At 37.0% G+C, this 27226-nt stretch overlaps 1 protein-coding gene across 1 annotated transcript; it reads left to right on the forward strand.

Moving 5' to 3' along the window:
- Positions 1–94: 94 nt before the first annotated feature.
- Positions 95–27136, forward strand: GSPT1 (G1 to S phase transition 1). Its single transcript, XM_075165055.1, has 15 exons — positions 95–565; positions 11744–11791; positions 12203–12244; positions 13005–13232; positions 14280–14313; positions 15849–15926; positions 18105–18285; positions 18653–18807; positions 20267–20407; positions 21161–21254; positions 21598–21678; positions 23445–23618; positions 24072–24161; positions 24505–24673; positions 25401–27136. Exons 1-15 carry the CDS (start codon positions 265–267, stop codon positions 25451–25453), a joined length of 1869 nt encoding a protein of 622 aa, XP_075021156.1. The 5' UTR covers positions 95–264; the 3' UTR covers positions 25454–27136.
- The last annotated feature ends 90 nt before the right edge of the window (positions 27137–27226 follow it).

Consider the following 27226-nt stretch of genomic DNA (forward strand, 5'->3'; position numbering starts at 1 on the left):
GGGCATCGTAGTTCCCGCGCCTTGCCTCGGCCGTACTGTGGGATGAGGCCCCGGGGAGCTAAAAACTACTAAAATGGCGGCAGAGGAGTCTGTGGGGAGGGGGTACGGGAGCTCCGGGAGGCCATTCTGCGCTCGCGTCGGGGCGGTGGAGTACACGCGGAATCGCCGGAGCGAGTGCTGAGTCGGTGCCGCCGCCGGCTTCCCCCTTACCCCGGACGCTGGGAGACGCTTCGGGGCCGCAGAGGCTTGTGGGGCAGCCACAAAATGGAGGCGAACGGCAGCGGCAGCGGGAGCAGCAGCGACTCGGCTCCCGACTGCTGGGATCAGGCAGACATCGAGCCGGGCAGCGGCGCTGGCCCGGGGTCCGCCCCGCCGGCCGCGGAGGCCGAGGCCCAGCAGGAGCTGCTCGGGGCGGCCTTCAGTCGGCAGCTGAACGTCAACGCCAAGCCCTTCGTGCCCAACGTCCACGCCGCCGAGTTCGTGCCGTCCTTCCTGAGGGGGGGGCCGGCGCCCGGCCTGCCGCCACCCTCGCCCCCGCCCGGCCTGCCGCCGCCGCCGCCCCACGGTAACTGCCGCGCCGGGACGGGGCTGCGCCGGCGGGTGGGCGCCGAGGGCGGAGGGATGGGGGCCATGTTGGAAGGGCGCGGGGCCGTGCTGCGGAGGGGCCCGGGGCGAGGGCTGTTGGGCCCCCGCGGGGGAGGAGGGGAAGGGCCACGCGGGGCTGGAGCGCGGTGCGGAGGGCCTCCGGCGGGCGGGCGGGTGAGCCAGGCTGGGCTGGGAGGCGGCCGGCAGCCCGGGGACCGGGTGGGTCAGGCTGACGGGGTGCGGGCGGGGCGCCTGGGCGGCAGCGCTGGAGGGAGGCGCGGAGGGCAACGCTGGGCCGGGGGGCCGAAAGGCGACCCGGCCTGGGGGTGGGAGGGCGACCCGGCCTGGGGGGTTGGGGCCCTGGGTCCTGACGGGAGGAGGGTCTCGTCAGCGAGGGGCGAAGGCAGGCGCGGATGGCGGTACCGCCGAGGGGGAGCCTTGCGCAGGAGCGGGGCTTGGGGGAAGGGGCGTAAGGCAGCAGAGGAGCCGTGGGGCATTGTAGAGGAGCTGGTTGCGGCGCCTGATGCAGCCCCGAGAGTTTGTGGGGGCCTTGGGAGGGGGTCTGCAGGCCGCTGTGGTAAGCTGGGGTGTGGGGACTCTGCGGGGTGTGCTACGGGGGGCCGAGCCGTGGTACAGGTATTGTGCCCAAGGAGCAGCAGTAACTGGTGTGGTCTGGCTGTATGTGGATCCTGTGTACGTTTCTCTGGTGCCTTTACTCGCAAAGGGTCGCCCATGACAGAGGAAACCATGTAGCGCTCTTCTTCCTAAAGCACTAGAGAAGTTGTCAAAGATTTTGGTGGTAATAAATTTAGTGTTGCTGGGGAAAGCAACACTGCTTCAGCCGTTCTTAAATGTCTTTTTGAAGATTATATCAAGTAGTTATTTTTTTCTAATGTAATGCTAATAAATGATTAGTAGGGAAGGGAGGTTTGTCCAGCTGGCCTCAGTCAATGGAATAACTTGAAATTTACCCTGCTTTTAATTTCAAAGGATCTTTGTGTACGCAACCAATATTTATACTAGATTTACTTTGCATATGGGAAATTAAAGAAGAGCTACTTCTTAATTTCCAGCTCCAAACTGAAGGTCCTTCCAAACATCAGACATGCTAGTTAGCTTTGTGGTAGTATTTTAATGTCACTCCTGCAGCTAAGGAGTTTGAGACCTGATTATGATAGTTTAACACCTTCCTATTTTTTTCTATAATTTTCTGTATCCCTATTGGTACAATATGAAACAAGCTGGTATTTCAGATATTGATTCTAGTAATTTGATTTCACAACAGTGACTGCTTGTTACATTATGTTTGTCATGATTTCCTCTTGATTGTGGCTTATTATTTATCCCATTCTGATTTAATATATTAATTAGTCTTGCTCTCCCTAGTATCTAAAGTTATCAGATGTTAGCAGCTAAAATCTGTAACTTTCATATATGAAGCTTTAAAATTTTCATAACAGAATATTAACCTGTTTTTTGTTTTAGAGCAAATGTTAGATTATGTGTTCTCTTAGTTTTTATCAGCAATTGTAGCTCATGTGCTATGTGGGCAGGCAATATTTAAGTGCATTAAAATATACTTCCAAGAAGCCATGGGCAGACTCTCGGATTCCATTTAGAATAAATGTGTATGTTAAGATTCACAGGTGTAAAGGTAGAGTAGATAGCTTGAGGCTGTGCTGAACTTGTGATACACCTTTGAATAATCTTCAAAATTCATTGTAGTGTGTTTTTTCAGACATTGCAACCTGAATCTAAGTCTTTTTTTGACTATGTAAGCAGCACTATGACTGAAAACTTTCTTGGGGTTTTGAATGTTATTAGAATAACTTTGTTTTTTCTCCCTGGCTACTTTTGTAAGGTTTCTTTTAAGGCTTCCTATATTTAATTTTTTTTTTTTGTAGCATTTAAGCTACATTTCCTCACCTGCTCATTATATTTATTTCTTCATGCTCTCCTTTTCTCCACTCTTTTGCTACTTCTGAGGCCTATGAGCTTTGTCTTTCCAAAGACTAGAGATGACTTTACTGAAAACTTCCTGGTCATCTGGAGTGATCAGGATAGCTTTTCTTTCCATCTTAGTTGCTGAGTACATTTCCTACATAGTGCTATAATCTACCTGGTTTGAATTCCCCTTGCTTCTGTATCTTCTTTAAGGTTTAGAATTTTGAGTTTCTGTGGTTAACTTGGATGTCCCTAAGATTAAGCAGACAAAAATCTGCAGTTAAAAAAATACTATACTTGTTATGTACTTTTCCAGGTCTGATGTACTCAGTTACAGAAAATAATTGACAGTCTTGTCCTTGGAGATGTTCGTATAAGGTGACAACTACTTTCCTGGCTAGAAGAACTAGGTGGAGCTTGCTCGGGAAATAAGTCAGAACAACATGTGATTAGACAATGGTGCTGAATAGGTTACTTTTCAGCAACCCAGTTTGCTTTTGCTCCCATAGGGAATTAGGTGTTCCGTGGCACTCATTCTTCATTACGTTGTGAGAAAAAAAAATATTTCTATTTATCATCTGTATTGAGGTCTGTACAAATACTGTACTGGGAAGAATCTAAATTAATCTTGATTATTAGGAAGAATCTAAAAAGCTGGATGTCAGCTTGAGGACTTAACTGGCCTAAAGTTAAGTTCTAGTAACACTTTTCTTCTTGGAACTTTCTCTTGGTGAGATTTTGTTCGAGTCATAATTCCTTAGTAATTCAAAGGATGTTGTAGGTCAAGATAAATGTGTGGTAGCAGCGTGGCATATAGAAAAATTCTACAGAACTGATCTCCATTGTGTGGCTGTAGTGTGTAATAGTGTTTCCTTTTAAGCACACTAACTTCATGTTTTTAGTAATTTGTATGGAATTCCTGTCACTTATGTTTAGAGCACTGAAATAACGCTCACAGAAGCCATTTAGAGAACAAGATGTTAGCTTTCTAAAATTGGGAAACTCCTGAGACCTGCATTCCAAGTAGTTTACTTTAATTTTGTTTTTATGTGTACTTTCTTTTGATTGCAAATTATATATTAGGGAGAATATCTGACCAGTGTTTACCACTAATATAATTTTTGCTTACAGATAATTTACTTCCAAACTAATTCTGAAACTATCATTTCAGTATATGCAACTAGCATATGTTGTTTAAATTCTTGAACCTAAGGAACAGATTAAAACCAATATCTTCCAAATGTTGTAGCTGTGAGGACTTGCTTTTATCAAATCATGTCCAAGTCAAACTCGTTTACGTAAAATCTCTCTTTGCTGGATTCTATCAGAAATGTGAAATAGAGACTTCTCGATTTTCTGTCTGCAGCAGACATCGCTGCACCACTGTTCCTTCCAGTAAGAATTTCAAGTATGTCATGAACAAGTTGTGCTTCTAGGGAAATTTATTGTAAATAGCAGTTGCTGGACTAGCAAACTCAACTAAATTAAGGCAAAGTGTGATAGTCAATAAAATGACAGTAGATTGTGTTAGGGCCTCTAAACATTTTTAATCACAACAGCACCTTGTAGCTTCGCTGTTCTGTAGCATCTATGACTTATTTTTGTACTATGGTTTATTAATTTTGTAAGTGTATATAAGATGTCATTGCATTTGTGTGACTTTTTGTTTATTTCTATATCAAGGCATGGTTCGGAGGTGTAAGGGAATAGTTAAAACCCTCTCCCCCCCCACCCCAGGATTAATAAGATTTCTATTATCTAAGTTTTGTTTGAATCTCAGGTATGAGAGAAGTGAAAAATTTCTGAAAAAGCAGCATCAACCTGAATTCTTGTGGTTCAATTTTTGTCATAGTTTTTGAATATTCACAGGGTTCTTGGTAAAATTGATCACAGCTTCCTTGTGGGCTGTGGGCTTTACTATATTTTATGTTAGTTTTTATTCTTCTTTAGAAGTCATTTTTAAGTATTCACTGTTGACTTTGCTTGGAGTAGGAGACTGAACTAGATAACTTCCTGGGGTTGCTTCCAACCTGAATTGTTCAGTGATTTGAGGTATGCAGTGGTTGTGGTAAGAAAAAAGTGTCATTAGTACAAAAGTAACAAGAACAAAAAGTGTGTGACACATAGCAGCTAGTGTAAGGAAAGATAGCATTTATCCTTTTGGTGGTATTAGTGCTACTGCTTCATTTAATAGCTCTCTTGACCACTTCAAGTAAATTCCTGAACATATTTGTTAATGACTACAGTTTAGACAACTCGCACTTACAATCCTGAGCCAAGCAAACATCTGACTTAAGATTCAGCGCCCTTTAGATTGCTTCACTCCCTAAATATCCTCACTCCCCTGCAGTAGTCACTTTTGAAATAGTTATGTTCAAGCAGCTCGACATCCTCAGCCTTCAAATGCTGTAAATAAATGGATATAGCACCTATCTTTCTGGTTTTCCCTGCCCTTGTTTTTCTTGACCTGTAGCTAGCTGGGGCATCCATGTATTCCTCTCCCTCCTCTGGCCCTTAATCAGAAACAAAAGGAGTTTCAAGATCTTCTGCTTCATTTCTGAAGCCTATCATTTCCAGAGTAGGATGATGAGTTATCTGTATCATCGTGTTCCCCAAAACTGGTCATCTCTTGTTTTATACCATTCTCTGTAGACTCTGTTTTAAGACTCTTCAATAATTTCAGTCCTCAAGAGACTTCACTTTGCATACGAACCTGCTGAGAAAGACTTGTTTGTCTAAAACAAGTCCACCATTCAAGAAGCTATCATATTAAAGGATTGCATGGTTTACTTGTATTGACATTTGAATAGCCATATGCTGATGATTTCTTCACAAGTAGGGTATTGGTAATGCTACTGTTAATACTTCGTAACTGTAAACTTGAACTGCTTACATGACAGCAAATCAGTGTTGTATTGTGAATGCCAGTATATGGTATAAATTCTTATTATCAAAAAAATCTTATTTGAGTCATCGCTTGACTATCTAGAGCAGTGTTCTTCTGTATCAGCTTCTCTAGATGATGAGCTGCACGTCTTTTAAAATGGTCAGTGCAGAGAAAGGCTGTATGTCTTGGCACTGACTTGCTAGATGATCAGATATAATATACCTGTGTCGTGCAGTCAAGGTGCCAATGTATTACACAGATGTCCTTTGTCTACATCTGAACTGTCCCCAGGAAGGTAGCCAGGATTGTGTTGCTCCTGTTAGAATAATTCATCATGCTTGTGGCCTTTGCATGACTCCAATAAAAGACAGACCACTGGGAGCCGGCTGTGGACTAGATGAACTGTCCTACATGCGGTCTGCTGACCAGGTGTTTAGCACCCTGGTTTGGACTACTGATTTAACGTATTTGAAAGCATAATGTTATCTTAAAACTTGATTGCTTTATCAAAATGAACACAAAAATAATTTGGGATAATTCTTGGATTATATTAGCAATCTGGTTTTCCAATTCCATTTTCAGAATTTTGGGATTTCTCTCCTATTTTGTGATGAGAGAGACACAAGCAAGAGAAGCAGCTGATTGTATGAAGCTAAGATAGAAAAATGGTTTTATTTTGGCTTTTTATTATGAAGGAATAAAGCAGTCAAAATTTAATCAGTGAAATTTATGACTGTGTTTTGAAGAGATCTATATGAAAATGACACTGAATTTCAGTACAAAAGTTAGTTTAGGACAGGTGATGCAATATTAAAAATGTGTTCTCTAGAACAGTCTGAGAATTTGTGTGTAAATTTTACTCTTTTACGTGTAAATGTTAATATCCTGAGCTTAATCTGCTAAAAAATCCATGGGCTGCTTAGGTTTGTGTTTTGTTTTGTTTTGTTTTTAATTTCTATTCCTACTGGGTTATGAGAGATCTTTGTTAGAGAGTGAAACCCTTAACTGGTCTAATACGGAGCTTGATTTTTTTTACTATCTGTCTCAAAAATCAAGTTACCAACTGCACACAAATACTTGGCTTTAAGGAAGAGGGTTTTTCATTATATTCGCTGAAAATCCCCATAAGCTTTCTTAGACTTAGTTGTGAAGAAGCATGTCAGTTTTAGATAAGAGAAACTTAAGGTGTGTCCTTACTGCGGAAGGAAAAAGGTGGGTCTTTTACTAAGCTAACACGTAAAATCCTGTGAATACAAAGCAAGTGCTAATTTTTTTGTGAATTTTACAAAGTCATGGTAAAACTATTAAAGCTGCTCTTACATTGGTGCATTTTAAAAACTGGGTATACATCTCTGTGTCCATTGGTGAAGCTAGAGCATAGGCTATGAAGCAGGGCAGAGACAAGATGAAAATAATTTTGGGTTAAAGTTAACTTTCAAAACAACTGCCTTAATTACAGTGAACTTCTGAAAACCTTTTCTTTCTGTTTATTTTAAAATATTGAATATGAAATACTTTGTTTAGCACTTATTGGTGCTTAAAGTAATTTTTTGTGGTTTTTTGTTAAATAAGAATGTCTTGGGGTTTTTTTTTATTCTGATTCTCATGCTCTGTGTGTTTGACTTGGACCTTTATTTTTTACTCTGGTGTAATTCCTTTTATGCTTTCATTTAAAAAAAAAAGGGGGGCGCAAAAACCATCTGTTATGTAATTTTTGAAAACTGTTGAGACTATATGACTATTGTGTAAATATGTACTGAATTCAGGTATTCAGAACACACATATGAAAAGGTGATGGGAATCCTAAGGTGGGTGTCGTGTATTTCTTCACTCTTTAGCCTTCCAGGAATTCCTGTGAAGGAACTTGATAGCTGTGTTGGAGGAGCAACAACAAACTCACTGTACAGACCATCTAAGTTTTATAGATAAGACACTTCTTTCAAACTTAATTTGCCTTTTTTTTCTTTTCTTTCCTTTTTTTTTTTTTTAAATCTCTCTCTATGCTCTGCTGTGCAAACAGTTTCATTAACCCCATAGGCTACCTCAGTTGTCAGGTACCAGTACTGCCTAGGTTCTTACCGCTCCAGCAGCAGAGCAGGCTGGGAGCTGTGAGTGCTGCCACGCATAGCAACACATTATGGCCTCTGATCAGTTCTGTGAAGGCATTTGCGTTGTGGCTCAAGTAACTGCTTCTGTTACCTTTAGTTAACCGCTGAATAGTAGTATCTGCTTGTGCAGAGACATCTCTCAGCATATTCTGTGCATCTGGTATATACTGCAGTTTACATAAAGTTGGAAGTTGTCATTGCTGCTCAGTACTTGAGTTTGACTTTAATACTGTATTTTAACTGTAGTTCTTCTAATATATTGATTCCCAGTTTACCAGCTATACCTGTTCTATATAAGATAATCTTTTTTCATTCTAATGTAAATTTAATTATAAAGCAATTTTCTATTGTTTCTGTACAACCATTCTAAACTGTTAACGCTGTGAAGTTCCTGGCTTATGCTGTTTTAAAGCAGTATTTTCAGAGTTGAATGGTAATTTTTAATTCATTCTACTTGTGCAGCTTTGGTTATTGTACAAGAAAAATGCATGCAAGTACAAAACTTGATGTAATATGCAACAAACTCATCAGCTGTAGTAGAATGCCGTGTGAATGACATAGGCAGAGTGGATTCTTGCAGTATTGCTTTAGAACATTAGCTGTATTTTAAAGAGACCAATCACCGTGTTTTAAAAGTTGTGCAATTTTGGACTCTTTATTGGGAGCACGCATGCTCCTCCAGTGAATTTTATATTAAAAAAAAAAAAAAAAGAAAAATAATTTTTACCTTATTCAGACAAGACTCTGAATTACATAATGCCCTTGTCTGATGGTCTACCAGTAGATAAATGCAGCGTGTGTATCCATTTTTGCATGTGGCATTGACAACAAAGATATTCCAAAATACGTCCTAGGGCTCTGATGTTCAAGAGGACTAAAGATAAAACGCTCACCTCATGTAATACAGTGAATAACGTTGCAACAACAGTTCTTGACTTATAGTTTGAGGAGAGATGGAGGACGCTATGTAAAATCTAATTGTTGTTTATCATGTGTAAATCCAAGAATTTGAAGCATTACTTAAAGATTTGGCATCATTTAAGACACGTTCTGACTTTAAAACGAGATTTCATAGAAACTACATTTTGAATCCCTCTCATGACAAGATTCCTATCTGAATGATTTTCACAGATGAGGACCTAGAATTTTCAAACTGAACTTGAAATGTGTTACAGATTTTTCCAATTTGTGTTTAATTTGCTGTATGTGATGTTTTTACAATAATAGTAAACTATGTTAACCATAAATGTTGTTAGTTACTTTCCTGACTTCCAGAAAACACAAAATGAAAAACTTCGCATACCTACTTCAATGTTTTGGAGAGATCAGGATAAGTTACAAGGACTACTTAGAACCTTTCTCAGTTTACTTCACCTTTAAAAGTATTTTGTTACAATGTCTTTATCTCACGGGCAAAATAAGCAAAGTTACTTCAGTTCACTGGATTTGTCCAAATATTTTGCCACAGGGACAGTGCAGAGTTTGGACTTCTTCTCATGTCCTAATCCTAGGTGTTTCAAAAGTGAAACTTAAAGGTAAAGTGTTTTTCCTTGAATTTCTGAGATTGCCTTTCTGTCCTCTCTGCCATGGCGCAAGTAGAGCTCTTCCACCCAGCTGATATGTTGCTTCAGAGTGCTGATCCACCGAAAGCTGGTAGGTTCTTTGCTAGTTCAGTTTTTGGTCAGACCAGCTCCCTCTGTGGAGCTTCAATAGTTATACATGCGCTAGGGCTGACACAAGAGAGGAGATGACAAAGAGCAAAATACAGCAACCCAGCAGTCTAAGAAGCAGTAGGACTGCATCCTTCTTTTCAGGTGATTGTCTTAAAGGCATACTTCAGACAATCTGTTCATTTCCACACAGAGCAAATGATAAATCCAACCTTTTAAAATCAGACTCTTCTCTTGTATATTTGTTTACAGTGTACCAGTGTCTGAAATAACCTGACATAACCTGAAATTGTTTATCAGAAGTAAACAATTACTGAAGGGGTGTTTATTTTTATCACTTAAAGCCTGTTCTTTTTGAAATTAAGAGTCTGTCTTTATTTTTTACTTGGTTTCTTTACAATGAACTTTCTTAGAGAGCAGTTTGTATTCCTTTTCTGCTTTGAAGGAACAGTGTATGTTTCATGTAATTCAGTGAACTCTTTCAAAGCATGTCTGCCACTTCTGTACCAAAGTGACCAGAATTTAAGTGGCTGTGGTCATAACTGAATATCTGTTGCCCCTTGATTGTGTGGCATTAGTACTGTTTAGGATCCGTACACAAACTGTCTTATCGATTCTCTTATGTGCTAGACTCACAAAATTTAACAGATGGACCTTTTTGGGTTAACAATTTGCTACCTTCTCTCTGTTATTTGTGAAGAAACTTTTCTCCTGTCTGTATGCCTGCTGTATTGTAGACCAGAAAGTAAAAACTGAGTTTATTATGAATCCTGTTGATTGACAATGTATTTCTAAGGAGTTAAATAACTCTTCAACCACTTGTAGAGCTTCTGTTTCAAGGCAAGTGCATAAATACTCGTCTAATACGTTTTTCATTATCAACAAACTTCAGGAGTGAAATCAAAAGCTTGTTGAAATGATCTTGTAATGAAAATATTTATGCATCCCAAGCATAGTATGTGTGAAATAGCCAACAATCTTCTGATGTGTTACAAAACAGAGTCTTTAGGTTCATACCTAGATTCTGTGCCAGCTGCTTACCACACTCATAAATGGGCTGATCTGAGTCTTTTCCAGCTCTCAAATGGGAGTAATATATCATTTTTTACAAGGAATCTTAAGGTATTCTATTCTTATACTTCTACTTACTATATTAAATCATTCTCTAAAGTTTTGTTCCTGTGATTTTGGCACTCTGGAGTGCAGATCATGTACGATATAACACAGGAGCATAGGGAACTTGGCTCAGAACAGTTTCCTCGTCTGTGTTGCTGTGCCCCCTCCACTGCTGCTGGTCACTGGGTGTTGTGCTGTGACCCACATTCACCCTGCCCGCAAGCTTTGTCCTCTGGCCCTCTTCCAGCTTTTGCAGCACTGCTCCAGTTTATAGAAGTCTGCAGCAAATACACAAACAACACGAAAGCAAAGAGGCTTAGAATCAGGTCCTTCTCTGTATGTTTTTGTTCTTTTGAGGGGATTTGTTTTATCTTTAGGTCCCATCATGCATATAGAGCAAGTAATGCTCTAAGATCTGTGTTTTTTTTAATGGGATTGAAGGAGAGCTGGAGTACAGCTAAATAGAGGGTATGAATTTGGTATGTGGCTGAAAAAAATAAGATAATGAACTTGTTTCAAAGAATTATGAAGTTGAATTTATACCAAGAGAAAACTAAATAGGTTAAGGTTTTAGGGATAATTATAGAAGGGCCCTTGATCATGTGGAATAATGTCCTGAAACATCGACTGGTGTAATTGTTAATTGGAACGTATCACTCTTAGTAGGTTTGATAATTAGTTACACCTCAGCATATAGTTTAGTGACATGGTTTAGTGTGTGAGAAGGTTGAGTGATCTATCCAAAAAACATACTTGTGGCTTTGATATGCACATGACTGGTGAGATTGCCCTCCGAGTAATGTGACTATATTATGGTGTTTAAGAGGACTAGCAAACTTACCAGGTGTATGAATGAGTTTATCATCTCTTGACCCTAGTGACTACAGAAGATCTCAAGAACTTATTCTTAATAGCTTGTTTCAATTTTCTACTCACTGCTTAAGTGAAATTGAGGCACAATAGCATTGTAGGTATGCCTATAAGGTGAAGCTGGCAGAACCCTTCCGTACAGTTGTGACACCAGACACGCATTGTTTCTTTGGATACAATTAAACTGGTTTGACACTGTTAAACACCAGTTAGATACTGACACTTAAAATAGCCAGCATGCCCAAAAAGGATGGGCAGATAAAATACTATGTATAGAAAAATTGCTTCCTTTAAAACTTGGCTTAAGTGTATCTTTCCTTGTGGGGAAAAAAAATTGAACTGTTTTTAGAACTGGTGTATTATTTTTACAACTTTTAGGCACTGTTCTTTAGAAGTATTTGTGCTTGGAGGCTATATTTAGTACTGTTTTGGGGGGCGGGAGGGAGGAGGTGTTTTTTCTTAAATACGCTTCTTGCAATAAAGTTGGGAGATTGTCTTTTATGCCTAAGTGTGGAAATTGGTTACATCAGTGTATTTTAAAAGGTAAACTTTTTTCTCTGCAGGTGCACCTGTAGAGACTTCTCCAGAGGAGCAGACAGCCTCTTGTGAAGGTAATTGTTTTCTGTTCTGACAGTATGCAATGCAGCTCCATTAAACATGATATTGAAAAAATTATTGCAAAGAATCTCCTTCTTAAAAATCTCTATGAACCTTTTCCAATCTTCATTCTCTTTATCTTCGTACCACTATTTTAAGGCAGCGTGGTTATCTGTGGTTATGTACAATTTTATAGCCAGTCAAGCAAGGCACATAAAGACCAAGTGGTTTATTGAAGGTCATAAAGCTTGCATGAAGCAGAATTTTAAAAATTGAATCTGTATATTAAATAGCATTGGCAAGTGCCCAAACATCTGAATTATCCTTTTATTAATTTAGTCACTCCATTTTTCTTTGTTCTTGATAATATCATGGTAAATATGTGTCCTTAATGATTCCTTTTTTTCTTTTTTTTTTTTCCCTAGGTTCAAATGCTGCTGTTAACATGGAAATTTCAGAATCTGTTGGTAAGATGAGAATTGTTCCGTTTCACTATGATAGTACTATAAAACACTACTACAGTGCTTTTTCTGAATCATTGCAAACAAAATTGAATAATACCTTATTGAACCTTTGCATTTTTGGTCCTTAGTAATTTTCATTGTGTCTTTATACTTAGATTAGGAAAGAGGTAATTGAACACTAGTATGCATTGACAGGTGCAATTGCATTACTTGGACACTGAAAAAACATCAGTGCCTTATTAAAAAATAATTTCGTATTACAAAATAGTACCATTAATATGTGTGAAATCTAATTAACAAAAAAATGTTAAAGTGATCAGTAATATGAGCAATCAGAACATGGAAGTTGTATCTTTCTCCTTGTATTTTTATAGCTTTTGAGAGAACTTAAACCATTATCCCTCTCCTTTTCTTTCTAAACATATGGTAGCATGTGTCTGTCTGTGGATTCAGACCAGCATGATGGTCTGAGTGGATCTTCAGATTTGTTTTTATCTTGTAAAATTGTTGCCTTGCTAAAACAGAAGTCTCTTAATCCCTGTGAATCATAGTTTTCCAATGTCAGCACACAAGCTAGTTTGAAAGCTCCCGGTAATAATCATTTCAGAAGCAAGCAGCAGTTGCCCATTTTTATATACGAAGACGTTAACAGACTGGATAGTTGAAGTCTTTTGATTGCATCTTTGGGGCAGGGGCTTTTCTCCATACTCATTGGTTTTAATTTCATTATCTATCTGAATATATCTAACTGGTTAATTTTTAGTGGAAAATGGAGAGACAGAAATGTCCCCGGAAGAGTCATGGGACCACAAAGAAGAAACAAGTGAAGCAGAGCTAGGAGGTGGTCCCGCAGGGGATGCAGGGCCTTCTGAAGAAAGCGCTCAGGAAATGATGGAAGAGGAGGAGGAAATACCAAAACCGAAATCTGTTGTAGCACCACCAGGTGCTCCTAAAAAAGAGCACGTAAATGTAGTATTCATTGGGCACGTAGGTAAGTTGTAAGTGAATGTGAAGTAATTGGATCTTTGTGTTGTGTATTATCTAGAACTTCGAGGATTAGAAATTAATCCTGCTCTTTGTAGGGATGTATGTATTCACCATTTCTTGAGGTTAATAGGAGCATTCATTCTAATGAAGCTGCTCTGGGAAAATTAAAAAACTTAAAGAAGGTCTTTCAGGGGTAGAGTGCCAGGGATAGAGTGCCTGTGTTCTCTTGGACACAACAGTGTCCGTGTTCATGATTTCTCAAGTACCTGCTGTATTGAGTGCTTAAGTGACATATCTGTGTTTATGATCCAAAGAGCAAAATCAGAAGGCAGTGCTCCTTTTCTGCTTGTTTTAAATATTTTCAGCGGGTTCTTATTAATTGTTGTTAAATTCAAAAATTATTATTCAAAATATTAAAAATTGTAGAGCTATAAAAAATGGATGAACATAATTCATCTTCAAAGAAGCATTTATAGTAAAATGCCCCAATTGAATAGTTTCAAAAAGCTTCAGAAAAATCTTAAGTGGTGTCAAAAGTACAGAAGAATTACTGAATCACGAGTTTTACAGTAAATTCTGTATTTTAATTTCTGTAGTCTCTTATCACCTTAAGTACTGTAACTTAGTCCTCGGGTAAATTCAGGATGGAGTCACACAAAGTAAAAAGGCAGTGGGCAGAGGTACATCCCAATATTGAAGAGCAGCCTGCAGAAGTTAGGGACAAGAGAGCAAGGAAGCAGAGAAAGGGCTTTTGCAAGAGCTTCCCAGACTCTTAACCCACACTTTTGCTGGATTACTGCTTGTTGAGTTGTTTTTTTTTTTATGGATAATGCAAAGTTTATATGTATGAAAACAGAATTTTCAAAATTCAGTGTAATTGAATCAACAATGAATTATTATGGAAACAAGGGAAGCTGAGAAATGCTTCAAAAAACTTAGATTACAATTAAAAAATATATCTTTGGAAATAAATTAGATGTTCATAATTGTTTTCTTCTTTTTCTAGGATTTTCTTTTAAGTTGTGAATGACTTAAGTTTTTTTTTTTTTAGATGCTGGCAAGTCAACTATTGGAGGACAAATAATGTAAGGAAAATCTTAAATAAAATTTTTAGATTTGCTGTTCTTGTGAATTAAAAATACATTAAGTAAAATGAATACTATTTTCTTTATGGCTTTAATCAGCATAGATTAATATTTTTATAATAAAATGTTACTCTCCCTGTCAATTTAGTTACTTACAGTCTTTGGAATTTCTTAATTCCAGCAGATCTAATCTTACTGCTATAGGAGTTTCAGTTACATAATGGAAACAACTATGCAAAAGCATACATTAGTAAATTAAAAAAACTGAATCCCTTTCTTAGAACATGACTCTGTTTTTCTTCGTCATTTTAAAATGCTATTTGAAACTGCTTTATACCCTTTGTTAAGCTTTGTCCTTGTTGTGAAGATTAAAAAAAAAATTGAATATCCTTATTCCCTGGTGCTAACATTGTCAGGCATAATTTGATTTCAAAATGTGAAATTGTAGTAGTTAATCTTTTAAGTCTATTTTAGAAACTATCTAAAGACTGCAATATTTTTATGAGACAAAAGTAAATAAATGCAGCTAGATTGTACAGTTTGTAAAAAAAAAAAAAAAAAAAAAAAAGGGGGGGGCAGGGAAGCAGTACATGAAGAAATAAATGCTATCCTGCTGATGCAAAGTATTTCTATGATTTTAAAATAATATTCTCCACAAAAGTGGGAGGTCTTTGCCTTGGCATTTTCATCTTGTTTTGTTTTGACCAAACTGGAATGCTGGAATTGTCATGCTACATTTAACCTTGTAGTTCATACTAGAGCAAATTAGAATTTTATCTAATGTGTCTGAGTATTCTCCTTGCACAAGGAGATGCCTATTCTTACCACTCCTACCAATGTGTTATGTTCCTAAAGCTTTTTGTGGTCTTTCATTTTTGCAGAATATCCCTTTGTTGTAAGAGGAGGGGGGAGTTGGGTGCTTGTACCAACTTTGTCATTAACCCTTTATTTACTGTTATCATTAATTTTCCTTATAAGCTAAGTAGATTACTGTTATTAGAAGATCAGGTAGAGATAGAAATATCTGAGGGAAAAACATGGAAGTTTTAATGTAATAAAACTGTACACTACTCGCTTCTTCTCATAACTGAAAGATCTCTCAAAATATCTGTTTCCTTGTTCTAGCTAAGAAGAATGAAACCAAAAACAATTTTCTTTATATTTCAGAAATGGTGTATGTGTGTATATGAAAAATTCTGCTATCACAATTTTTACTTAGTTTTGAAATACTGGATTAGTCTCAGAAACAGACTTAACAGATGTAGTTCCTTTTCAAAACTTGCCTCTGCAGAACATTTTAGAATTAGGTTTAAAAAAAGACATTCCTCATACTTCTACTAAAGTGGTACTGGTGTACTTTTACGTATCAGATAATGGTGTGGCTTTTTGTGGAGAAAAGAATCCACTGCTGCTCGCATCAGGCTCTTCCAATTTTTCAAAATAATCTGTAGGGATCTGTATAAGTATTTAACTATTTGGAACTATGTTTCTGCTTATGTAAAATTGCACTATTTTTTTTTTCTGCCCCTTCTTAGGTATTTGACAGGAATGGTTGACAAAAGAACACTTGAAAAATACGAAAGAGAAGCTAAAGAAAAAAACAGAGAAACATGGTATGAACTTAATGAAGATATTAGTGTGCTTTTCTCTTTGCACTGTGATGAAAATGGGAAACTGTTTTGGTAAACCTAGTTGGTAAAAAGGAATACAAGGCAAGCGCTTTTCTCAGGCAGCTCTTGGGGTCATTCTATCTGTATGTCTTTCACCTGTAAACAGCAGAGATATCTAAGGGACAGAGATTAAAGCTGTCCGTTTGGCAGACATGAGGAGAGAGCAAGTGAATAGTTTTGCCTGTCACCTTCATATCTCATTTTTGTATGAATAAAGATAGGGTCCGCAGTTCTTAAGTTTCCTCCAGGCAAGACGATGCTGCTGTCATGTGTGGATTTTTTGCGGGCCTCTTGTGTGCTTTGGGCTTTGTTGTTGTCTTTTGTTTGATTGGTTTCTGGTTTTGTGTGTGTGTGTGTGTATATACAGCACATACAGCAGTCTGCTTTTTCCTTCAAACAACTCCTGGAAAATTGATTTTTCTTTTGGAAGCTTTCCTTTTTTGGCCGTGGTGGAGGAAAATAGGAGTTCAAAGGGCTCTGGAATAGAAACAGCTGAAGGCTTCCTTAGGGGTAGAGCAGCAATGGAGCACTCAAGGGGTGCGCATTGACCTGATCTAATTGTGTTATGTGTGAGAGAGGGCGACATACGTTCTTTTTATCGAGCAAGCATCATCCACCTGTTGGGAGCTGACCATAGTAATAAATATTTCAGGACCTTCCTCAAAAACCCTGGACAGCTTGAAAAACAGATTTCCTCTTCCCTCTCCTCTTTTATAGAGTGAGTTGCTGGAAGTGCCTCCTTGAATGCTATTTTTATTCTTTAAAATATGTCATGATATACAACAGAAAGTATGATGTACCTCTGTGTCATTATCAAAGATCTTGTTAGCTCACTTCATGTGTTGAGAATCTTGAAATTTGAACAGTTTTACTTCGTGATTCAGAAAATTCTATACTGTAGTGCAGGGTTGACATTTCAGTCAGAAATGCATCTTTCCCAAAAAAACCCTATGTGCAAAAAGGACTTTTCCATCCAGCTACCACGCATAAATTCCTGCTTGACTCTTGTTAGCTGAGTAAAACCTGACCTTTGGCTTGGCTGAAATCTTCCAGAAGCACGGGCCATGGTGAAGATTACAACACATAGGAGCATGCATACTGGTACAAACCAAAAGCCACCTAGCATGCTATCTAGTCCTCGCGCAGTGAGAAATAGCTACTGCCTGGGGAAGACTGTGTTTATATATGCATAATTCCCAATGTTAAGTGCTTCCTCTCACTTAGGAACCTCTTGAGCTGGAAAGGACATCTTTGTGTTTAATAGTCCCTGATGCTCCCTCCCTGATCACTGGTCAGCTGAGTTAGCAGTGTCTTTTCAGACATTATCCAGGCAATACAAAAGACAAGCTAAAGATCTTTATAAGCTGCTGTTAATGGTGAAAAATATTGGTATGTTAAGCCAGTTCAATTTAGTTATTGCTACTTTTCTTTTCCTTAGTGAGAGTATTGATATTTTTTTCTCTCCTTTCTATTCACCAATTTTCACAAAACCTGAAGGAGCTAAATAATCTTTTTCTGAAATTTCAGTTCATCTGTCTAACTTAAATCTAACTTGTTTGTCAATGGCCAATGGGATAAAATATAATTAGGAGGGGACAACAGTTGATATGATGAAAGTATCAAAGATAGGGTGAATAAAGGTGGTGTCTATTTCATAGCCAACCTCTGTTTAATATATGCAAATAAATGAGAACTAATAATAATAGTTGTCATAATATGAATATGTGCAAATCAGAACTAATTTTTTAGTTAATTATGCTGAGAAAGAGGAATTGTTTTCTATTTGATCCAGAGGTGTTTTTCAATCTGAGGCAAAGCTTAAAGTATTTGAGATTAGATCATACCTGGAGAACTTAGTAATTGAAAATTTTTTTCTTAAAATTGCATCCTTCTAAGTACGTGAGGGAGAGCTAGCGCTGGGCACTACAGCTCACTATATATACACGAAACATTGAATAAAAAGTCACTATTGGTCTTGGAAGTGCTTGCGTTCAGTAATGCTGAGGTGGTTAGAATAGTTGAGCAGAAAAAAAAAGACATTTTATGATGAAAAATCATCATACATAAATTTAGTAAAAATTAATACAAAAATAGAATATTTGGGTTGGTTTTTTTTTTTAGGTACCTTTCATGGGCCTTAGACACAAACCAAGAAGAACGAGACAAAGGTAAAACAGTAGAAGTGGGTCGTGCCTATTTTGAAACTGAGAAGAAACACTTCACTATTCTAGATGCTCCTGGACATAAGAGCTTTGTTCCAAATATGATTGGTGGAGCTTCTCAAGCTGATCTTGCTGTGCTGGTAAGGACAAATCAGATTCTTTTATTTTGGATATACTGTGGAATTAATGATTTTTTTTTTTTTCTTTGCTTGTTTACTCTCTTGGTTAGTTACAGCAGGCAAAATTTTCAAATCTTAAGTCTACCAAGTTGAGTGGTTTTTGGAGTAACTTAACAGCTTCATAAAAGTGTCCACAGGTGTCATGTGATTTTTATGTATGTCAGTGCAGAAACTAATGGGTAATATTGAGGATATACCAGTGCATTTTGAAAGCTTTTACCAGTTTTGACTACCCAACGTTATTTTTTAATAAGGCAATATTACCCATTGTCAATTGTTCTGTTGAGAGAATTGTAGAACTTTTATTAAAATGTGTTTTTTTAATTAGGTTATTTCCGCAAGAAAAGGAGAGTTTGAAACTGGATTTGAGAAAGGTGGACAAACAAGAGAACATGCCATGTTAGCAAAAACAGCAGGTGTAAAACATTTAATAGTTCTTATTAATAAAATGGATGATCCAACTGTAAACTGGAGTAATGAAAGGTGAGTTTAATATTAAAAAAAATTAATCTTCATTAAAAGATACTGAAATAAAATAATTCCTAAGTAAAGCAATTCTTTGCATCCCATTTTTGCTGAAAGAATGGTAGACTGGTGGACTAAAGACAGAGATTATCAAAATTGCAGGAAAAACAGAAGTATAGTGCCTAAGACAGTGCCTCTCAACTAAGCTTGAAGTTCCACACAACTTTAAAACATTCACTTTCAACAGTTTGGATCCGTGCAGCCATATCTAACAAATCCATGCATTCTAACTAGTTTAATTGTTGACTTGGAAACTTTATACTGAACCTAAAAGGAAGTGACTCTGTTTTCAGTAATTTGGTTTGCCAGATCCTTGAATGCTTGGCCACATTTCTGCTAGACTCCTAGCTTAGTTTTGTCGAGAACAGCATTATCCTGTTCACTTTATGTGTCCACCCCATATTATTTGGAGTTGTTCTTTTATGATCAGCTGAATTGAATAAGCAAATAATATATTGAAGTGGTTTGTGAATACAGTCTGAGAAGGGGAGAGGGAGGGAATCTTGCGATGATACAAGCCAGATAAAAATAACTAGAAAATCAATATGTAATATTTAAATAACTAATAAAAAGGATTATGTCATTCTTTTCTGCCTTAATGCTCAAATGTTAGAAAAATTAAAACCCTTTAAGTGTCAAAACTTAAGTCTTTTTATGGCTTCTGTCACATCTTTCTTCTCACCCCTTTAAGCTGGATGCTAAAAAGTGTAACTTAGTTCTTTCCTAGAGATACTTGTGTAATGACGAAATACAGTTTTCTTCTACAGTGTAATAAGAAGAGTTTTTGGAGAACTTGCTGTGCTGTCAAGAATCGTGAAAGTTTTTGTGGAAAGCTATGAGGGACTATGCAACCTTACAACATCAGCCTGGTTTACTAAGAGAATAAGGCATGCCCAATTGTGCTGACTTGGTCCTGCCCCAGCCTTCTGACATTATTGAATTCAGCTGAAACTGACTGAGGGGAAGAAGTGTAATAGAAATAAATAGCATTAAGTCTTAGGAAATTATGTAGGAGATTGGAGGAGACCAAGCCACCGCTAAAGTGAAAGCCTGCAGCATGACCTCAGTAGCTGTCTGCTTGGTCTGTCCTGCTATCTTGTCTTGGATCTCTTGCTTAAAAGCAGATATAGCATATGCTGCTGCTTACCCAGCCCAGTAATTGAGGTATATGGAGAAAACTGATGATGCTTTATGGAGCAGAGGAGTGAGGGGGAATGGACAATACCAAGTTGTGCTGGAAGATTGGGGAGAAGATGCAAATAGGCCACTAAGCTTTTTTAGGTTTGCTTGCTGCTCACAGAATAACTTAACTGGTGAAAATTAAATGTCTGTGGGTTTTGCTGGTTTTTTTAAAGCACAGTATTATGTCATGCTGGAATAATTGAAACTTATCTTGATCTGCTTGTCATTTTAATAGATATGAGGAATGTAAAGAGAAACTGGTGCCATTTTTGAAGAAAGTTGGCTTCAATCCCAAAAAGGATATTCATTTCATGCCCTGCTCAGGACTGACTGGAGCAAACCTTAAAGAACAGTCAGAATTCTGTCCTTGGTATATGTATGTATCTTAAATTGAACAACTTGAATATTTGCTATATTTCAATAACAGTAAATGCTACAGTGAAGTATAGGAAGAAGTATAGCATGGTATATTGTAGCTGTGTTCTAAAGTGCTTGAGGAAATACAATCAGGGAACCAAGAACTCAGCCAAGCAATGAGCCAAATAAAAGCATTTGCTAACTGCAGAAGATTAAAGTTAGCAGACTCTGCAAGAGTATTAGCAGTGTTCTTTGGCTTTGTGACTTTGAGTGCCATACTAGCCCTTGAATTTTTCAGTGATACTGTAGTTGATACGTTGCTAGAATGAGTAACTGTTTGACGTGAACAGTTTGCTTGAAGCTGTACTATAATCAGTGAGAAGCCGTGTCTCTCACTGGATGTCATGTTTTCCAATATTGTTCATGGCAGTTAAAACATATTAATGAAAATCATGTTTGGACCTAGCTTATGGTTTTGTATTTCCAAAACATACTACACATCTAGCAAGATTCTCAAAGGAGTAATTTGTGTAAAATATGCCTGTAATGTAACTTAAAAACTACGTGCACTTCCTGGATATTAACATGTTAGCTAGGGTGAAGTGGACATTAATGATGGGATGTTATGATAGATTTAACTGTCTTGGAGGTCACTGTTCTTAATGGTGACAGAATGAAAATAATTCCTTTTGTTGGACTGCCCTTACCCATTCTGAGTAATTTTTAAATAGAAGGGTGCTCATGAAATTGAAACAAATGTCTTCTCTTTTAGTGGATTACCGTTTATTCCATACCTGGATAATTTGCCAAACTTCAACCGTTCAGTTGATGGACCGATCAGGCTGCCAATTGTGGATAAATATAAGGTACAAAATAAAATAATAGGATCGAAAGTATAAATGGACTGTTTTCAGAAAGCAGTAAATGGACTACTTACTGTATTTTTAGAGGGTATCTTTTTTTTTCTTTGATATGTCTACATTTCCAACTGTAGAATAGAAGCAGGGAGGGGGAGGTAAATAATTTTGGCATTATATGAGACTCTTAAAATCTGTAATCTTTCATGAGAACAGTTTCCAAAACATTAAGTATAGCAGTACTAAATGACTTCATAGGGTTAAATAATCATACTTAGAGTTAAATCATAAATAGAGCAGACTCTACATAAAAATTGAAAACATTTTTCTAAAATAATCTCTTTTTGTGAAGGATATGGGCACTGTGGTCCTTGGGAAGCTGGAGTCGGGCTCTATTTGTAAAGGACAACAGCTTGTGATGATGCCAAACAAGGTATGGTAAGGTTTAGATATTAAAAAATGTTACTAACCTAAAAAAGAGCTTGATTCTTAAAGATATTCATTGCTTTAAATGAGAAAATTTTCTACTGCTCGATTGAACACAACTAAGCTTTCATGTTTTACATGGGTGATATTTTGGGGTGGCGGTGGGGAGGGGGTTGTATAGTTTACTTCCTTAGCATTCAGAAGTCAGGTTGTCTGTCCTTAGTAAACTCAATTGCTGGGCTACAAATCATCATAGTTTATTTGAACTGTGTTTTACTTTGCATTTGTACAGTTGGCCCACAAAACCTTTCTCCTGCTGTGGGTTAATACTGCTCAAAACTTTCCTTCTTTTTTCCTTTTTTTTTTTTCCTTTTTCCTTTTCCCTTCCCCCAAGGGAAATAGGAAAAAATTGAAAGGATGCAAACAGTACACAGTGTGTTCCAATGAAAGACCTGAAGTTTGCTTTAGTTAAGGATAGGCTGTTAGTGCAGGTAGGTTGCTGTTCCGTAATGTAAGATCACTATTTGGTATCATTGTGCTGCCCTAAAGAATGTGAAAATATAAAAATGAATGATGTGAAAAAATAGTTGGGGAGAGGCAGTGGATGAGAATAGTGTACTCAACTAATGGTGGTGTTTGTTTCCATTGGTTTCTTACAAAAAGGGTTTGGAAATATTGTTCTTCTCTATTCACGTCTTCTTGATTTAAGCTGACACACTTTTTCTAATTCTGTAGGCTGAGGTAGTTCCCTAGAAAATGTCTCAATACTCAAATGTACAATAAATCTACATCTTACTGAAAGTTGGTATTTCCTAATCAAAGTATGTAAATTAGATTGACTTCCATGTCACCTTTCTCAAGAGCTGCTGAAAGTTGAAACTAAACTTAAACAGTTTGAGATTATGCTTTTCAGTTTTTAAGGTAATTTAACAGGCAGTGGCTTTTTACAAAACTGCTTGTAACAGTTTTGACACATCTGACACCCATGTTATTTGGGGGGTTGATTAGGAGAAATTAATAAACTGTAAAGGGCTTTAACTAAACTGTTACAGAATTTGTATTCAACAACTAGCCACTGCTTTTGATGACACACTTTTTTTTTTATTACTTTGGCAGTTAATGAGGATTGAACTGAAACTTCACTCAGAACAATAGACCTCTTTCTGAAACTATGCCTTCTTTAACTTCTCTGCCTTTCCAATATTTATTTTCTGTTGTTATCTAGATACAAAAATCAGAAGAGAGGTTACAACATATAGGAACATTAGGAAATATATTTTGGTGTTTGCTTGGAGAGCATTCATTAATGTATTTTTGGATTTTTATCATCTTCTCCAGGAAATCTTGTAGAATTTTGGGATTCTAGGATTTCCTGGATTGTGTTAATATTCAGACTGTTATATTTTGAAGGTAACGAGTCTATACAACAATGTGGCTTTTGCTTTCTTCTTAGATAATATGCATCCATTGTATCTCTCATCTCTTTATAAGTTTTAAACTCGTTTCACTTTGAGAAATAGTGGATGTTTTTGAAATTTGCTTTTCATTGAATATATACCATAGAATTATATTAAAAGATATTTCATTAAATATGCAATTTTAAATATTAGTAACCCATCATTCAAATATTTTAAATGTTCTCAAGCTTGCAGAACCAAATAAAATGAATTTAAACTGTAATGGAATTATTTATTGAAATCCTGTTGCATTAAAATGATTTTGTACCAGACTAAAATATTCACAAGAGAAAACTGCATTTTTGCTTTCTTTAAGCACAATGTGGAAGTTCTTGGAATCCTTTCTGATGATGTAGAAACTGATTCAGTAGCCCCAGGTGAAAATCTAAAGATCAGACTGAAGGGAATTGAAGAGGAAGAGATCCTTCCAGGATTTATTCTCTGTGATCCCAACAACCTGTGTCACTCTGGACGCACGTTTGATGCCCAGGTAGAATAACTAGCATTTAATTGCTGTATAGATGGGTAAAAAGCATTAAAATATTTTGCTTGTGTTTCACCAAATCTAAACTTCTGTAGTTTGAAGTTTCAGTTCAGATTTCTTATTCACTATCATATCTCTAAATTGACAATAACATATATACCTAACACACTGACATCATTAATTTGAGTTTTTAAAATACCATTTGTTTTGAATGTAACTTCTCAATAAAGTTTTAGATACTTATGATCATGAAAGCAAGATCTCATCAGGCCAATTCTTCAATTTTATACTTTCATATTATAAACAACTTAGTTGCTTATAAATTTTGTTTCTTCCACAAATATTTGTTGTGTGTGTATTGTTCAACTATACATTTTAATATAGTTCTGTATTTGGTTATTCTCTGCTCTTTTATAATTGAAATGAGGAAGAACGCACTTATTTTTAATTGTTTTACAGATAGTGATAATTGAGCACAAATCCATTATCTGCCCAGGTTATAATGCTGTGCTGCACATTCACACCTGTATTGAAGAAGTTGAGATAACAGTAAGTGTCCTTTTAAGTTGTGATGTGAATATAGACAATCCACTTGTTGGGGTGAGGAGTTCTGTCATGATGTACATCTGTAGTGCAACTAAACCAACAAAGCTCCAGCCTTGAATGGAATCTTTGGTCAGTACCGTAAGATACAAAAATGGCTGTAACTGTTAGCATAAGCCTTCTGAAAAGTGTGGTAAGTCATGATTGACTCTCTTATGCAGTAAATCTGAGAAGTTTGGGGTTTTTTTATTTCTAAGTATTTTCTTTCTTAGACCACTTCAGTTTTGTTCGTAAAGGAAAAATAACCCTTATTTCAGCACTCATAGCTAATAATTTTTTTCTTATACAGGCCTTAATCTGCTTGGTAGACAAAAAAACAGGAGAAAAAAGTAAGACACGGCCCCGTTTTGTGAAACAAGATCAAGTATGCATTGCCCGTTTAAGGACAGCAGGAACTATCTGCCTTGAGACATTCAAAGATTTCCCTCAGATGGGTCGCTTTACCTTAAGAGATGAGGGTAAGACTGCTTGATCAAGTTACTAACTGCTGCAAAATACAGTTATTTGAAATAGGAGGTCATGCATGGCAATGAGGTATTAAAATGTTGGTATCTGGTGGAAATCAGTGTCTGGGTTAACAATGGAAAAGTAAATCTAAGTGAATTGTTGTCATTGTGCAGAGTTCTTGCTAGTAACAAAAAGTGTGTTTTGTTTTAGAGGAATAACGTACAAAAATGTGCACTGTGAAACAAAAGGTTGAATTTGAAAAATTCCCAGCACTGTTTTCTTAATGCATGCTGGAATTCCACCTACAATATGAATACCATAGTTTCTTTATCTAAAGTTAGAAAAGATAAGGGGGGTTGTATGTTGCGCTTTAACTCATGCTCACCCTGGTAAAATTCATAGATTTGTGGGATGTATTTAAAATACATTATCTGTAAAAGCAGTAAATAGATCTGGTAGAAAGATTCTGCCTTGCCTTCTCCTTAGATGAATACATAGCAGGCTTTCCACAATCCACATTGTATTCTTTACTGTAAGAACAACAGTTTTACTATTTTTAAGATTTTATTGTTTTTAAAATACACTGGTGCTTTTGTTCTACAATACAACAATTTATTCTCTGTATTATTTCTAATACTCTGGAGAGCCTCTGTTTTGGGGGAAAGTTTTCACGTTCTTAGAGGCTTATACATTCTTTTCACAATGTATGTAACTCTACTGTTTGTCTCCTTGGTTTAGGTAAGACCATTGCAATTGGAAAAGTTCTGAAACTGGTTCCAGAGAAGGACTAAGCATTTTTCTCAATGACCCCGCACAATACTGTGAGGAAAATCGACTCTGCAAAAGCCTACTTCACACCGCCTTCTTATTTTCTGCCCATTGATAAACTTCTCCCCATATTTTGCAAAGACAAATTCCACAGCAAAGGTCCACATTATGTCAGCTTTCTCATATTGAGAGCTCTGCTATGCCACTGTTGAATTTTCCCAAAAAGAATTTTTTTTTCTCCCAAATTCTGCTTCCTTGGAAAGATTCGGCAATAGCTTTGTAAGTGATGTGGACATAATTGCCTATAATTATGAAAATCTAAAGGATTTTTAATGTTTAATTTCCCCCAGCATATATATTAAGACCTCTTTTTTCCAGGCAGATCATTCAGAGTGTGCGAGTGTGTGTGCACATGTTACAAAGATGACTACCATGTTAATAAACTATTCAATTTGAAATCTTTTTCGGTATTTGAATTGCTTTTGAATAATGTTTTTTATCCGGATGTAACGCAGTTGCATTAGCTTTTTAACTTTCCAGTAACCTAGATATTTGGTTACTTCGACTTTTCTAAACTCCTCAGCCTCCCCACACACACAGTTTTAAATGAGGCAATTGGGCACTCAACCAAGTTTGTATTAAAATAATCAGGTTTGCCCCTTCCCTTTGTTGAATGCATTCTTAAAATTAAAAAACATTCATGCAAATGTGGCACCTTCATTAGCTTTACATTTGTTAATATCTTCAGCAAATTTAGGTTGACTTAACATTATTACTAGACACAGTAAGTCAATTTTGAAGGCTAGAACTACATATTGTGTCTTTGTAAAAATTCAGCATTATTAAATTCTTAACTGCAGAAAATGCTAACAACCAGTAAATCAGTGAAACTTCCAAAAATAAGAGAATTTGTGGCAATAGTGCCTATTAGTATTTATAAGAGCTGCATTTTGTGGGAGAACTGGGCCAATTAAAAAGTGCCAGTTACATAAGTTACTCAGTTCAACCTGTCTTTAATTTAGAGGGCTGGATAATCCTTGCTGTATTAAAGATCAGTCTGAACTGAGAGGGAGAGACTATTTAAATCCCTAAGAGTTTGCACATACTGAAATGGGAGGGTCAGAATCAAGCACAGTCTGTAGATTTTTGCATATCAAAAAGCAATGTAAGCTTATGAGAACCAGTGAAGTTTTTCTTGAGAAATTAAAGCAAAACTGGTTCAAAATAAAGCTTACTCAGTACAACTTGAAGGAGCTGCATAATAAAACCCTATTTAGCTGCACTTTGAAAGTGGAGTGTCTACAATTGCTATCCTGATTCTAACAATTAGGATGAAGGCTAACAGATTTTTTTTCATTTCCCAGAGTATTAGTAGTAAGTATTAAAAGGTATCTTCAGAGCTTCTTCAGATTGTCTTAAACTAAACATTTTCAGTTGTACAATTGTGGCGAGCCCATCTCCTCCCCCAAAAGTTTACAGTCTAGTGACTGTGTTTGAATTCACAGATAACTCAAAACTGAAACAGATTTACCTTTTTGGGGTTTTTTTTGGTTTTGTTTGTTTCTTTGTAACTGTGGAACTCCCATTCATTTCACTTACAGCTACATTGTATGGACAGAAGAAGTTATTGTCCTTCAGTTTCATATGACTACACTTGTAGCTACCGTAATGCATGGAATTTAAATAAATTTTATTATGTCTGCAAATCTCTGGGCTTTTATTTTTTTGGTAAATTAGAGTTGAAAAGTTACTTTTTTTTTTTCCTACCAAGTGAACAAAACCCACAGTTCCTTGGA

The sequence above is a fragment of the Calonectris borealis genome, chromosome 16 (assembly GCF_964195595.1).
Source record: "Calonectris borealis chromosome 16, bCalBor7.hap1.2, whole genome shotgun sequence".
NCBI classification, from domain to species: Eukaryota; Metazoa; Chordata; class Aves; order Procellariiformes; family Procellariidae; genus Calonectris; species Calonectris borealis.